Source organism: Heteronotia binoei, chromosome 21 (assembly GCF_032191835.1).
Source record: "Heteronotia binoei isolate CCM8104 ecotype False Entrance Well chromosome 21, APGP_CSIRO_Hbin_v1, whole genome shotgun sequence".
NCBI lineage: Eukaryota > Metazoa > Chordata > Lepidosauria > Squamata > Gekkonidae > Heteronotia > Heteronotia binoei.
In genome coordinates, this window is record NC_083243.1 from 36,666,188 (window position 1) to 36,681,611 (window position 15,424).

At 39.8% G+C, this 15,424-nt stretch overlaps 1 protein-coding gene across 3 annotated transcripts; it reads left to right on the plus strand.

Annotated features, from left to right (window-relative positions):
- Nucleotides 1-263: 263 nt before the first annotated feature.
- On the plus strand, nt 264-14,151 carry LOC132588737 (serpin A3-3-like). 3 transcript variants are annotated; one of them, XM_060261126.1, is made up of 5 exons: nt 264-313; nt 1,257-1,889; nt 4,870-5,140; nt 8,045-8,177; nt 13,769-14,151. In XM_060261126.1, the coding sequence occupies exons 2-5, from the start codon at nt 1,283-1,285 to the stop codon at nt 14,012-14,014; spliced, it is 1,257 nt and encodes a 418-aa protein (XP_060117109.1). In that variant the 5' UTR covers nt 264-313; nt 1,257-1,282; the 3' UTR covers nt 14,015-14,151. The 3 variants fall into 3 exon arrangements, with proteins under 3 accessions (XP_060117109.1, XP_060117108.1, XP_060117110.1); XM_060261125.1 differs by having other exon boundaries at nt 287-397; XM_060261127.1 differs by having other exon boundaries at nt 312-506.
- The last annotated feature ends 1,273 nt before the right edge of the window (nt 14,152-15,424 follow it).

Below are 15,424 nucleotides of genomic sequence, written 5' to 3' on the forward strand. Positions count from 1 at the left end.
ATGCCTCACCCATGAGAAGAAAGCCCCGAGCAGACTCCCTGATTCAGATTCAGTTGGTGGCTTGGGAACTGTCCAACCTAGGGATCATTCCAATGACACTTTAGCCTGAGAGCTAAAACCAAAGCCAAAGTACAAAACATGGCTCCAAATCCATTGCATCAGGTATTGCTCTTCCCCCGACCTTTAGATAATCTATATTTGCTCTGCTTAATGGTTAATCATTATCAGGCATTGTACAAGTCTGGTTTATAAATCACAAAACAAGGAAACATCCAATCCAAATAATGTCAGTAGTCGCTTCTGAGGATTCTGTGTAAGCATGAAACACATTTTTCTCTGCCGTTGTTTTGACGCTCCACAGTCTGTTCAGTTTATGCCTCTACCATAGTGGCTTAACGTCAGTAGAACCTAATCAAACCAAATTTTATGCTTGGGTCGAGTGTATCAGTCTGGCTGGCTTTACTGTTTTATTCTGCAAAGTGGGAAATCTAAGAGGAAGATTCTCAGTGAGTATATTTGCATGGGAACTGATCCTGTCCCCAGTAGAGATGGTGATATGCTGAATGGGAGGTCCTGGTACCAACATTACATCATAAGTCGAGCTGACGGGGCAGATGTGTTTGTCTTTTGTTGTGTGAAAATAATGAGGATTGGTTTCACTCTCCAGTAGCAGAGCAATTGAGCACCAACAGATGTCAGAGGCATAACTATGTCCTTTCATCATAATTGAAAGCCTCACATGTAAAGAACATGGAAGCTTTTTGAGAAGAAGAGACCACTACGAGTGCCTGAAGGCTCAGAGTCCAGTTTCTCCGATAAGAATTGACTAACTATGGAATAGTTTCATAGTTTGGAAGACCATTTTAGAATGATGATTCCTTTTTTAAAAAAATATGAACTCACATGAAGCAGCTTTATACCAAATCTGACCATTGGTCCATCAAGGTTGGTATTTTCAACTCTGACTTGAAGCTGCTCTCCATGGTCTCAGGCAGAAAGCATGATGAAGATGCTTGGTACTGAACATGGGATCTTCTTCATGTAAAGCGGAAGCACTTCCGCTAAGGCATAGTCCCTCCCCCAACCATGAAACCTCTGGCCATAATCAATGAGAATTACTCCAGCAAAAAAGGAACAAGAATGGCAACTTGAACAATTACAAGCATCAAATTTTGTATTTAACTAATTTTAATATGCTTAAATGCTGAGGAAAAATCATGTTCTTACCATACTTTCTATGTTTGTTCTTTTCATAGATTGATTGCAAATCCCAAGGAACGCCATGATCTACCTTTTCTTGTTTCTGATTGGTCTGCAGTTCCACAGTTACCATTTCACAAGACCCCATGATAACCAAGAACATAAAACGAGGGTTGATCTCTGGACCAAGATAATCCCATATAATGCTGATTTTGCATTCCATATGTACAGAGAAATATCATCCACTCTAAGTGACAAAAACATTCTGTTCTCTCCCCTGAGCATCTCCACAGCCTTTGCCATGCTGTCCTTTGGGGCTACATCAGAATTCCGACATCGGATTTACAGTGGACTAACCTTTAACCTTTCAGAGATTGAGGAGAATGAGATACATCAAGGATTTTGTCAGCTTATCCACAAGCTTAACCTTCCAAGAGAGAGAACGCACATACATATAGGGAATGCTTTGTTCTTTGAAAAGTCACTGGAAGTTCGCAGTAGTTTTCTTGAAAGTGTCAGAAACATATATCTTGCTGAGGACTTTTTTACAGACTTCCTGAATCCCACAAGAGCAAAACAGCAGATAAACAATTACATAAACAGCAGAACATATGGGAAAAGAGTCAACACATTCAAGGACCTCAGCGAACACACACGCATGGTCCTTGTGAATTACGTCATCTTCAAAGGTAAGTTGGAGATCTAGAAATTGGAAAAACTATTAAAGGCAGTGCAAATTATTCAGCCAGGTGAAAAGAGGCAATACTACCAATGAAGAGGAGGGGAGGGGACTTCAGGGCTGAAATTTGTAATCATAAGGTTGGTGTGGCCTCTTGGATTGCTCAGGCAGAGTCAGCATACTGCTGACAGCCCAGCCAGAAGACTGGAGGGTCAGGCTGGAAGGAATGCAGGGATGCTGGCAGGAGGGTGGTGACATAGTCAAAAGGTGGCCAGGAGCCAAGGAAAGATGGAGGTAAGGCAGAGGAAGGCATGCTGGAGCTGTGGATTGATGGTTGCATTGCCTAGCCAGTAAACCCAATGGCCTCATCAAGTCAGCAAAGCACAGATGGCAAGGCAGCCAGGGACATAAGAACATAAGAAAAGCCATGTTGGATCAGGCCAATGGCTTAACTAGTCCAACATTCTGTGTCACACAGTGGCCAAAACAATCAGGTGCCCTCAGGAGGTTCATCAGTGGAGCCAGGACACTAGAAGCATTCCCACTGTTCCCCTCCAGCACCAAGAATATAGAGCATCACTACCCCAGACAGAGAGTTCCAGCAATACACTGTGGCCAATAGCCACTGATGGACCTCTGCTCCATATGTTTATCCATTCCCCTTTTGAAGCTGTCTATGCTTGTAGCTGCCACCACCTCCTGTGGCAGTGAATTCCATGTGTTAATCACCCTTTGGTTAAAGAAGTACTTTAACAGGGAAGAGACTTTAAGAGGTGGGGGGGTGACACATTACCAGGGGTTGTTTGTAGAAAAATAGGTGGTGGAGCTCATCCAGGGATTGTTATGCAGCTGCACCTACTATTCAATGGACGTGGAACTCTCAGAAGGAGGAGGTGGAACTCTCAGAAAGTTCAGGAGCTGTGCTCCTGTGAGCTCCCACTGAATCTGAGGCCTGCTCATCACACTCCAAAAAGACAACCAAACCCTCAACTAGAGGAAGCAACTAAGGAGCTCAAAGGGGGCAAGGTAGAAGGAGAAGGAATTAATGACTGTGGTTAGACAGTCACAGGAGAAATGCCCAGCCCTAGAAACCTTGAAAAAGACTATCTGCCAGGGAAGCAGAGACCAGGGATGCCAATCTTCAAGGAACCCCAGAGAACTGAGAAACAACCTGACTGAAAGATATGGAGGTGGGAAGGAACAGGACTGAAAGGCTGCACAGAGACACCTGGGCTGCGATCACAACACACTAAGTAATGCACTTTCAGTCCACTTTCAATGCACTTTATAACAGGATTTTGCCAGTTCACACAGTAACATCCAGTAGGAAAGTGCACTGAAAGCGGATTGAAAGTGCATTATTTAGTATGTGTGACTGCAGCCCAGGTGGCAGCAGTGATTTTGGCACCTAGTATCTGAGAGTGGTGAGACCAAGGGAATCTCCAGGGGAACAGAGCATCAGCCAACAATCAATCATCTGGTATGAAGCCAGACAATATTAGGATCTCCTACAGAATGTCATACAATAATAAATTCTGAAATAGAATCACAGAATCATATAGTTGGAAGGGGCCATACAGGCCATTTAGTCGAATCTCCTGCTCAATACTGGATCAGCCTAGAGCATCCTACACACACACACACACACACACACACACACACACAGAGAGAGATTCTCTTATTTTGATTAGGAAACATGTATTGCAGATTGATCTTCACAGCACCTCAGCGAGAGGCTGCCATATTGGTTCATTTTTGTTTTATGGCATCCATGCCCCTAATGTATTATTCTCTTATTTCTACTGTCTCTCCATTCCATGGTTTCATATGGCATTCCTATTTGCTAGGTTGAACATAATTTTTTCATGGCTTTACAGGGCAGGTTTTCTGGAAAGGTATATTGGCCTGCAAAAGATGAATATCCCTTTCCACAATTTGCTCAAGTGCCCTATGGTGCTGCAACTCTCAGGAACCACTATAGTCTGCCCTTGTTAAGCAACCACTTCCATACACACGCACTCTCTGGAAACTATTCTCTTCTTACTCAAAGATAATGATCTGAAAATTACATTGGGTACAGCTAAATATGTGTCAGTCCTTTTAACTTTAGGTTCCAAACAGAATATCTAGAAATTTTCTGCTGTTCAAGATTATATATATGAGATTCTGGGAAAAGGAAAGCATGTCCCATTCTTTTTATTGTATTGACTTTATATAATTCTACCTCATGCATAATTTTATAAACTTCTATTAAGTTCCCACTTAATCATCTTGTTTGGAGAATCAACTCCATTTTTAATTACTGCAACATATTCTGCTTTGATTGCTTTCATTTTTTCCCCTCCATCACAAAAGCACCTCCACTTTGATCTTAAAGGTCTTGTATTTCCACCTGTTGTTCATATTTGCAGGCATTTATTTCTCTTTTACAATTTTATTATTTTTATTTATTTATTTTGTCGATATATATCCTGCCCTTCCTGTCAGAGCAGGCTTCGTCAGAAGGTTAAACAATTTAAAACAAAATTAAAAATTACAGCATAAAACAGTTAAAATGCACACTTTAAAAACTCTGCCTCAGCAGTCATGACCAATCAGTCCAGAGGTCCATCAGATCCCAAAATCACCAGAGGAGGGTGAGGCCTAATAGAGACCACTGCCTCAACTGAAGGCCTGGTGGAAGAGCTCTGTTTTGCAGGCCCTGTGGAACTGCAACAGGCCTCTGATGTCCAAGGGAAGCTCATTCCACCAGGCAGGGGCCAAGACCAAAAAGCCTCTGGCCATAGTCAAGGCAAATTGGATGTCTCTGGAGCTGTGGATCACCAGGAGATGTTGAGTTGCTGATCTTTAAGTCCTATGAGGCTCATATAGGGCAAGGCAGTCCCAAAGGTATGCTGGGCCCTGGACTCTGCCCTCTGTACATTTCCACACTTACATGTTTTGCTGAAGGAATATTTGTATAGTTCTTTATCTCTTATTTTTTTCCTAAGCTGACTGGAAAGACAGGTTCCATCACCGATTAACCTCTGAAAGTGATTTTTTGGCATATGGAAACATAACTGTTAAAGTAAATATGATGCAGAGACGTGCCAGTTACAGATTTCTCCATGATGAAGATCTGTCTTGCACAGTAGTAGAAATGCCTTATCCAGAAAATGTTGTAGCATGGGTCATCCTGCCAGATGAAGGCAAACTAAAAGATGTAGAGAGTTCTTTGGTAAAAGAAGACCTGAATAAATGGAGAACTTCTTTTGAATACAGGTAAACAGTTTCTTTTCCAATGCTGCTCCTGTAGAATTAATTATTTTAATAGGAAAAAGGTATCTAATTTAAATTAATATTAAACAAACTAAATACTAATTCATACTAGTTAACACTTTAAAAGGTGCTATATGAAGTGTATTTTCTCTTATCCCAGTTGCTGTCTATATTGTATTTTATATTAATATAACATGGACTCCACTGTTTTCTGTATCATCTTCATACATATCCTCTGAATGTGCCTCTGTATGTGGAGATTCCCCTCAGTCACCATGGCTAGTAGCCACGAGTAGACTTATCCTCAGCAGCTAATCTAATCCCCTTGTAAAACTGTTTATTCCAGTGGCCATCACTTCATCCTCTGGCAGTGAATTCCACATTTTAATCTGTCTCCCTTTTCTCCATCTCAAGACCATCCTCAAGGGTTTGATCAGGTGGATGATAATACATCCCTACTTTTAAGGAATGCTTAGGGCCCAGTATTTCTACCCTATCACTATAATGATAGGGGTATATTAGAATTTGGGGTTGAGAGTAGGGTGTCAAAGGAGGGTCATGTGTGGCAAAGGGGGGGGGGCTGAGGGAGGCAAGGATTATTGTTGAGGGAGACATAGGTGCCTATATGCAATGGTAGAAGCCTCTGAAACAAGATGGGGAAGTTGCTAAATGGCCATTTTGATATATTAGGTATTTCAGAAACATGGTGGAAAGCAGGAAATATATAGGATATAGTCTTCCCTGAGCATAAGCTCTATAGAAGAAGAAGAATTGCAGATTTATACCCCGCCCTTCTCCCTGAATCAGAGACTCAGAGCGGCTTACAATCTCCTATGTCTTCTCCCCCCACAACAGACACCCTGTGAGGTAAGTAGGGCTGAGAGGGCTCTCACAGCAGCTGCCCTTTCAAGGACAACCTCTGCAATAGCTATGGCTGACCCAAGACCATTCCAGCAGGTGCAAGTGGAGGAGTGGGGAATCAAACTTGGTTCTCCCAGATAAGAGCCTGTGCACTTAACCACTACACCAAACTGGCTCCCATAGGCAAGACAGGGAGGGATGCATTGGGGAAGTGTTGCATTGTACATCAAAGAGGGCATAGGATTGATTAAGTTAGAATACATCAGATGAATTAATTCCCCAACAGAAGCAATATGGGGGAAAATACTGGATCCTAAGGGTTACTCAGAATGGGAGTGTATTATCACTCACCTGATCCAACCCTTGAAGCTGATCTTAAGATGGAGAAGAAAATAAGAGAAGTGACCCAAGCATATAGTGTTATGACACTGGGAGACTTCAACTACCCTCACATCGACTGGGAAGATATGTGCTCGAATCATACTGTAGAAATGAGATTCCCAGACATCATAAATGACTGTGTACTGGAACAGTTGGTCACAGAGCCAACCAAAGAGGTTGTGATCTTGGACTTGGTTCTGAGAAGCACTCAAGCCCTGGTGAAAGATGTAGAAGTCTGGCATCATATGGGAACAGGGTCTACAATGCCAGTAAATTCAGCATTCAAATCAATTGAAAGTTACCCCTAATCTCCAAATCTGTAATATTTAATTTCAAAAGAGGAAACCTTACAAAAAGGAGAGGAATAGTTAAAAGGAATCTGAAAGGGAAACGCAACTATCCAATGCATGGTTATAAGATGGGAGAGACTTGTCTTAGCACTAGTATGTGCAAAAAGGATCTCAGGGTCTTAGTAGACCATACGCTGAACATGAGTCAACAGTGTGATGTAGTGGCTAAAAAGGCAAATGCAATTTTGGGCTGTATCAACAGAAGTACAGTGTCCAGATCACATGAAGTGATGGTATCACTTTACTCTGCTCTGGTAAGACCTCACTTGGAGTATTGTGTTCCGTTTCGGGCACCACATGTTAAGAAGGATATAGACAAGCTGGAACAGGTCCAGAGGAGGACAACGAAGATGGTGTGGAGTCTGGAGACCAAGTCCTATGAAGAAAGGTTGAAGGAGCTGGGCATGTTTAGCCTGGAGAGGCTGTGGCTGAGTGATGATATGATCACCATCTTCAAGTACTTGAAGGACTGTCATATAGAGGATGGGGTGGAATTGTTTTCTGTAGCCCCAGAAGGTAGGACCAAAACTAATGGGTTGAAATTAAATAAAGAGAGTTTCCGGGTCGACATTAGGAAGAACTTCCTGACCACTAGAGTGGTTCCTCAGTGGAACAGGCTTCCTTGAGAGGTGGTTGGCTCTCCTTCCTTGGAGGTTTTTAAACAGACGCTAGATGGCCATCTGACAGCAATGAGGATCCTGTGAATTTAGGGGGAGGTATTTGTGAATTTCCTGTATTGTGCAGGGGGTGGACTAGATGACCCTGAAGGACCCTTCCAACTCTATGATTCTACAAGAGAGCCAAATCCCTACAGAATGTTGAAAAACTATTTAAAACTACACTAATTGAAGCCCAGATAGAATTCATTAAATTCACTATTTCCCTATCTGTTAAGGATGGGTATGTGTGTGTGTGATTGTTCTTGGTAAATCTCCAGTAAAATCCCATATACGATCTCCAGTAAAATCCCATATACAAACCATTATGTATGGAGAACATATGGGGGACGGTGGATGAAGTGCGCTGTTCCAAGCTCCATTGAGTAAGGTAAGATAAATCTATGAAATAAATAAATGAAACAACAAATCTACAATATTTGGGGTAGAAGATATAAATGTTTCAGAACCTATAACAAAAACATCAAGTAAACAAACAACCTACCTGATGCTAACACAGAGGAGTGAAACACCACAATAAAAATCCAAATTTGATCCCATTTAATGGTATGTAGTTAACACAATACAATTCCATTTACAATTTGCATGTTGTCAAAATAAAACTGTGATTGTTCTTTTTTGGTTATGTTTGTTAACAGAGATGTAGAGTTACAGATTCCAAAATTTTCCATTTCTGCATCCAATGACATCATAGACTTGTTGCAGAAAGTAGGTGTGACAAATGCTGATCTGTCTGGAATTACAAACAAACACAACCTGAGGGTTTCTCAGGTAAGTATGTGCCTGTAGGTGGGGTTAGTGCTAGACATTGTGTAACAACTGCATCTCGTCACATGCCACTTAAACATTTCATGGCATTTGACAAAATGATCTAGGCTATAATTCACAAGATCAGGGGGTTTTCTGTAGAAAAAGCCCAGCAGGAGCTCATTTGCATATTCAGCCATATCCCCTGACACCAATCAGCCAGAACAGTGTTGCTATGCGTCCCTGCTCAAAAAAAAAAAAGCCCTGCACAAGATAAACCTATAAAATTGACTGCAATCAACCCATTAAACAAGAATTGATCAGAAGATGGGATCAAAGTAGGATTCTTTGATTTGCTCCAACTTAAAATATTTACATCCTGCCTTTCTGATCATTTGGGATAGTTTACAAACAGCTTAAGAACAAACTGATGCAATGCAATAACTATCTAATCATCCAAAAGGATTTTAAAAATCAGTCTATCAGCAAACTACAAACACTATCAAAGTGCAGATGAGCCAAATACTGAAAAATAGTTGAGATATGCCGAATTTCCCAATGCCTGGAAGGAACAAAGGCTTTCTTACCCTGCCAGGAACCCATCCCACTTGGTTAGGAAGTTAATATGGACCTTGTTGTGATTCTGGTGGCTTAGCCCTTTAAGAAGCATGACCCACATGCTCTTTCAAGTCATAACAGTTGACCATGCAAATTATATTTCTTGCATCAAAGTTACATTGTCATGATGATTGTTAGTGGAATGTTTTGGGATTTGAAAGAAAGGGCTGTAAACCGCTACCAGATAGAGTGAACATCCACTTCTTAAATCCACTAGAAACATAAATTCCAGGAACAGTGCTTTATACTGAATCACCCCAAATGCTGAAATCTACAGTGCAATCCTAATTTGAGTTTAATCCTTCTAATTCATTCTAACTTGATCCTTCAATCTTTCTAAAATGATCAGTTGAGAAGGTGCAACCCTGATTACCATGAATCTAGCAAGGATGGTCTGCCCAATTTATTTACTTCTCAATAGTCTTGTTAATTGCCAGTTTGGTTTAGTGGTTAAAGTTTCAGACTAGGATCAGGGAGACCCAGGTTCATATCCACAGTCTAGCATTGAGCTAACTGGGTGACCAGAAGCTAGTCATGCTCTTGCAACCTAACATATTCCATAGCATCAGGGCTTTTTTTGTAGCAGGAACTCCTTTGCATATTAGGCCACACACCCCTGATGTAGCCAGTCCTCCTGGAGCTTACAGTAGGCCCTTTACTAAGAGCCCTGTAAACTCTTGGAAGATAGGGTATGGCCTAATTTGCAAAGGAGTTTCTGCTACAAAAACATCAGGGGGTATGGCCTAATTTGCAAAGGAGTTCCTGCTACCAAAAAAAGCCCATCACAGCATTAATTTGAGGGGAACATAACTGAAGGGAAATCAATGCATACCACCTGGAATACTTGTAGGACGGGTGGGTTTAAAATGTACTAAATAAATAAATGCTGTCCTTCTGGATATATTCAGAGCTGTAATAATTAATGCTAATGCTAAAAAAAAATTGATTTAATGTCAATATTGAATTTTGTGCCCTGACCTGGTAGCCCAGGATAGCCTAATCTTGTCAGGTCTTGGAAGCTAAGCAAAGTAGGTCCAATATTTGGATGAGAGACCACCCAGAAAACCCAAGATTCTGACACAGAGGTGTTGGGCTATACAAGGTCTATAGTGCGTCTATATGAAGAGGATTAGAAGATCACCCTACAAGGGGACTGCTGAAGAACTGCTAGCTAGCATAGCTAGATTAGGGATTTCCCAGTTTCAGATTATGTCCTTCCTGTCTCCTTCTTCCTCATGCAGAGCTTTCTTGTTTATTATTCTTCTCACAGCAATTAGACAGTTAGGCTCTCTGTCTGTTCTATCAAATTTTGTTCTTCTTTAATAAACCAGTTTGCCTCTATTTAAACTGTTCGTGCTCCACTTCCTTGTACCTTTAACCTCTGCCAACACGAGGCAGGCAATGACAAACCACCTCTAAATGTCTGTTCAATTGAAAACCCTATGGGGTCACCATAAATTAGCTGTAGCTTAATGGGCTTTTTTATTTTAAGACAACACGTTTCTGAATAGTACTCCCTTCATCTCATTGCTATGACATTCTCAGAATTGTACTCCAACTAGGGTTGCCAGGTCTTCTTCTGTCTGGGAGTCATCTTCATGTGCACTTCACGTGCAGTTCAATGGCATCACCCAGAAGTGACATAATTACGCTGGACATGTTTTACGGGGGATGCTCTAGCATTTGGATAAAAAAATCTATGGTCATCATAGAGTTTTTATCTATGGATAAAAAAAATCCATGGTCATCATAGAGTTTTTACCCAAATGCTACATCATCCCCAGCACAACATGCACAGTTTGATGATGGCACTTCTGGATGATGTCATCGCACCAGCTATGTCAGGAACGCTGATGCTCTTTGGGGGTAGGGCTTCCCCCACCAGCCAGTTCTGTAGTGGTGGGTTGAGACCCCCAATTTTGGGGAAAACCCACCTCCAGCAGCAGCTTAGAAACCCTACTCCACACCTAAGGGATCTTCCCTCCAAAAGGTCAGGCAGACCAGGAAAAGTCCTTGTACTATAGGGAAGTAAAATCTCATCTGCACAATGGACACTGGAAGCCATGCACCATGGTGTTACTGAAATTCCCTTTCATTTCATAGGATTCCCCAGCAGAAAATGAAGTTCTTTTTAAAAACAAACATTTTAAAAGCATTTGACTCAATTGAAATAAACTGTTTACTTAAATTATTAGAAAATATGAATTTTGGATTCTCATTTAATACTCTTTATAAACAACCCAAGTGCAGAATCAAAACTAATGGAAGTTACTCAGACTATTTTTTTCCTACTCGTGCAAGGGTGTCCACTTTCACCACTCTTATTCATTCTTGTTATAGAACCCTTAGCTAAATTAATCCGGGCCTATAATAAAATTTCAGGAATTAAATAACGATGCATAATAATGAATTTAAAATATCACTGTTTGCTGATGATGCAGTGTTATATATATTTAACCCTATGGAATTTTTAAAGGTAATTTTTACATTATTAGCAGAATTTGGTAAAGTTTCGGGTTTAAAATTAAATCACAAAAAGTCAGAGTTATATCCTATATCTATTTCTCAACAAGCCCAAAATGAAATCAAATCTAAATTCGAATTTAAGTGGGTCACAAAATCATGGAGATATCTAGGGCTTTTTATCCCTCCCAATCTTAAAGAACTGTCATAATTAAATTTTAATCTTATTCAATCAAATGTTGCTACGAAGCTAAAAAAATGGAAAAAACTGAACTGGTCATGGCAAGAGAGACTAAATTTGATCTGAGCATTTATATTGCCATTGTATATTTTTTTATTTCATATTTAACCAACAGGAATCCCCCAAACTTGGCTAAAAAATAGTCAATCAATTTTAACAAAATTTCTTTGGAATGACAAACAACATAGAATACAATTTAAAACATTATGTAAGCCATTAAAAGAAGGAGGTTTGGGCTATCCAAACCTTTTTTATTATTATGAGGCAGTACATTTAACAAATCTAGCTAGAATGATCCAATCAGAGGACGTGCCTGATTGGGCAATAATTGAACAAACCTATGCAAAGGGAAAATCTTTTTATGAAGTTATTTTGAATCAACCTTCAAAAAGGCCAGCCTCAATCTTAGAAAATGTAGGTATTTGCTCCAGTTATTTCTCCTGTAGCCACTTTTCTAAGCCAGGATTGGTTCCCACCAGCTCTTTCGAAAGATTATTATAAGCTATGGAGACAGAATAAAATACATAGAATTGTAAGATATAACCAAAAATACAGAAATAGATAGCAAAGCAAATCTCGAAAAGAAAGGAAACTTTAAGATACCCTGGTATCAATATTTTCAACTAAGACATTTAATTTTATCATCAGATATTAAGAAGGGGTTAAAAAGAGATCTAACACCTTTTGAGTTATTACTCAAGATACCACTCTACACTCATAAGAAAATTATTTCTATCATTTACAAAATATTATTATTTATAATCTTCCCTGATCCACCTGGATATACAAAGCAATGGCATAAAGAACTGCAATGTGAACTACCATTAGAAAAATGGAGGAAAACCTGGAACTCTCATGCATATACAGCTCCAAATATTAATATCAGAACACAGCTCTTCAAAGCAATCACACCTTGATATTACACACCAAATAGAATTGTTCATTTTCAATTAAATTCTTCTAATCTATGCTGGAAAGGGTGCATGACAGAAGGTACCACAACTCACTGTTGGTGGGAATGTACATATATTCAGCAATTCTGGAGATCAATACATGAAAATATATGCGTTAACTTTAAACACACAATCCCTTTTAAATTAGAATACTATATTCTTAATAAGTGGACATGGAAACAAACAGGATTCAATAACTTTGAACTGCTAGAAAAACTCAGTGCAGCAGCCAGACTCATGATTGTGGCAAATTGGAAGACTTTAACAACCCTATCAATCTCAAATTGGATGAATAAAGTTTGTGAAATATGTCTTTTAGACAAAATTACAGATTCTTTGACTCAGAATGATTCAGAAGATTATGAATCTAAATTCGTAACAGTATGGTTTCCTTCTCTTGAGTTTTTGGCAACAGAAGACCAATACTCTTCTTTGTTACATGCAATTAATGCAGTTTATTAGGACCAGTTTTATAAGATTCATTTTTTAGGAGTATAACAAAATAACTATTACAAGTTAATGCATGTTTTAATTTCTCTTTTTTCTTTGATTAGATTTGTTATCTTTTTTTGATTTTGTACTAGTATGTGCATGTAAATGAAAGGCATAAAATTGTATGGCTGTACATTTAACTTTTATTCAATTCCTGTATCTCTAAACTTTTCAATAAAACATTATTTTCCTGGGGGGGGGGGAATAATGTTGTATAATTCAATGGTGTTCTCCAAATTTCAGTTTTCTCTAAGCCCCTTCTTGAGGATATATGCCTTTGCCCTTTTATCTACACAAAGGGACCTGATTTTAAAAACCCAGTAATTCAGAGAACCTTATAGTCCAATTCTGATAACAATTATAACATTTTACTGCTATAATAATATGTCAATTGCCAATTTTTAAAATAAAAAAGTACCAGAGGTATGGGAAAGGAATAGCCACTGCAGGAGTATAGGGCAAAGAAAACTGAGTTTCCAACTTCACCGCACTTGACCATTCTGAGTTCACAGCTTTGTCCAATTGAAGGGGGGGGGGGAAGGTCTGTAGTACCTTACAATAAGAAACCAGAGAGACTTCTTAGGAGGTGTTTTTGTACCTTTTTTTTTTTTTTCAAACATTCTGACTGAAACCTCTGTACTACAATCCACATCCCGAACGAAAACCCATCACTTGGTATTTCCAAGGAACACGTTGGTGGTTCCTCCTTCATCCTGGCTGTGGAACCAAATGGGTCATCTACTGTCAGTCACCTGAATCTTGGCCATTTCACATCTCATATGAAAATCCAAATGCAGACTCAGCTCTGTTGTATGGACTCAATTGGAATGTATGTTCTTTTGTTACAGGCTCTTCATGAAGCTGTGCTAGTTGTTGATGAAGATGACACTGTGGCAATTTCTGCTGGATCACCAGGAATCAGAACCTTTTACCGTCTTCCTTTTCTTCTTCCCCCTCCAGCTCCCTCTCCCCCTCCCCTGCCTCCTCCCCCTCCTCTCATCAAATTCAACAGACCTTTCTTGATGGCTATTATTGATACCTCAACAGGAACCATTTTGTTAATGGGAAAAATTGTGAATCCAACCCAAGAATAAGTTTAACATCACCAATCAGAGGGTAACAATTACAGTCTCTAAGAGTGGCTGAAAAATGGTGTTTGATTTTTGCATTACTTTTGTTCCTGCATCAGCTGAGCCCCAGTGTTTATGTAATAAAATTATGTTAAAGCGTTGCACTCTTAGATGCTGACTTCCATCACATCATGTTAAATATGCCTAAGCAGCCTAAATAGCTCAGACTAGCCTGATCTCATCAGCTCTCAGTAGTTAAGTGGCTTTGGTTAGTATGTGTAGGGGAGACCACTAAAGAAGACTATGGTTGCTATGCAAAGAAAAGCAATGGCAAACTGCAGCAGTAGCTATGATATCATCAGTCTTTTCTTGTAAACTAAGAGTTCAGGCACTTTTTGACTGGCAATGAACTTCACTTGCTTAGAGTTACTTTCATCTTAGAACACTGACAAAGTTACAGAAAAGTTAGACTCACTGCTTTTTAGTAACAATTAATAGTTTCGATTGGCCTTCTTACCTTGCTATATCAGACCCATAAAAAATTCTGATTGTCTTATTTGCACTTATATTGATAATCTCATATTTGTTATAAATCAATCAGTTACCTGGATAATAAACACATGATTATGGTATGACACACTTAGAGAAAGATGATATATTTCTATAAGTATGTACTCATGTGACAAATAAGTCATGGAAGCCATGGCCCACAGTTTGCTAAACCTGAACAAGGCTGTTAATGATAGGATATTTTGATATCATTAATTCATAAACTCACCATAAATTGGAATTGACTATCACACAATGTCCTGTTGGACTTAATTCAGCCTAGGCCTAACACAAACATTCAAGTAGATAACACACAATTCAGATTCAAATCAAAAGTTTACATCATATAGCATGGGACTAATACATTTTAGAAACTAACTAGTTTGTAAGCCCACTATCAGCATTAGATCAATCCTCTGAACCCACTCAGTCAAGATTAGAGTTGCCAGCTCCCAGTGACTCAGTGGTGGGAGTGGGGGGGATTGCATTTTCCAAAAGTGGGGCAGGGTTCTGCCCCAAACTGTGATGCCCCTGTGCAACATCCCAAACATGATGATGTCATGTTGAAGTGACATCATCACATCAGGGATGTCATGTAGTGACACTCTGGTTGGAGGGCAAAACTCTATAGTAACTGCCTTCAAACCATAGTGTTGTGCCATCAAACCAGAGCATCACTGCATGACATCCCTGGCATGATTATGTCACTTCCGTGTGATGTCATCATGTCAGGGATATTGCTGCCTGGGGCAGAGTTTTTCCCATTGGCCAGCTGGTCAGCAGCACACAGAAGCCCTAAAAATTGGGAAATTCTCCAGCCCCACCTGGTGAATGAGAACCCTAGATCAGGGGTGGCCAAGGGTAGCTCTCCAGATGTTTTTTGCC

Excerpts from the sequence above, each read along its gene's own strand:
- LOC132588737 (XM_060261126.1), top strand. The coding sequence starts at position 1,283 with ATGATCTACCTTTTCTTGTTTCTGATTGGTCTGCAGTTCCACAGTTAC. Across the intron at positions 5,141-8,044 it reads AGAACTTCTTTTGAATACAG|AGATGTAGAGTTACAGATTC; the intron begins GTAAACAGTTTC and ends GTTTGTTAACAG. Across the intron at positions 8,178-13,768 it reads ACAACCTGAGGGTTTCTCAG|GCTCTTCATGAAGCTGTGCT; the intron begins GTAAGTATGTGC and ends CTTTTGTTACAG.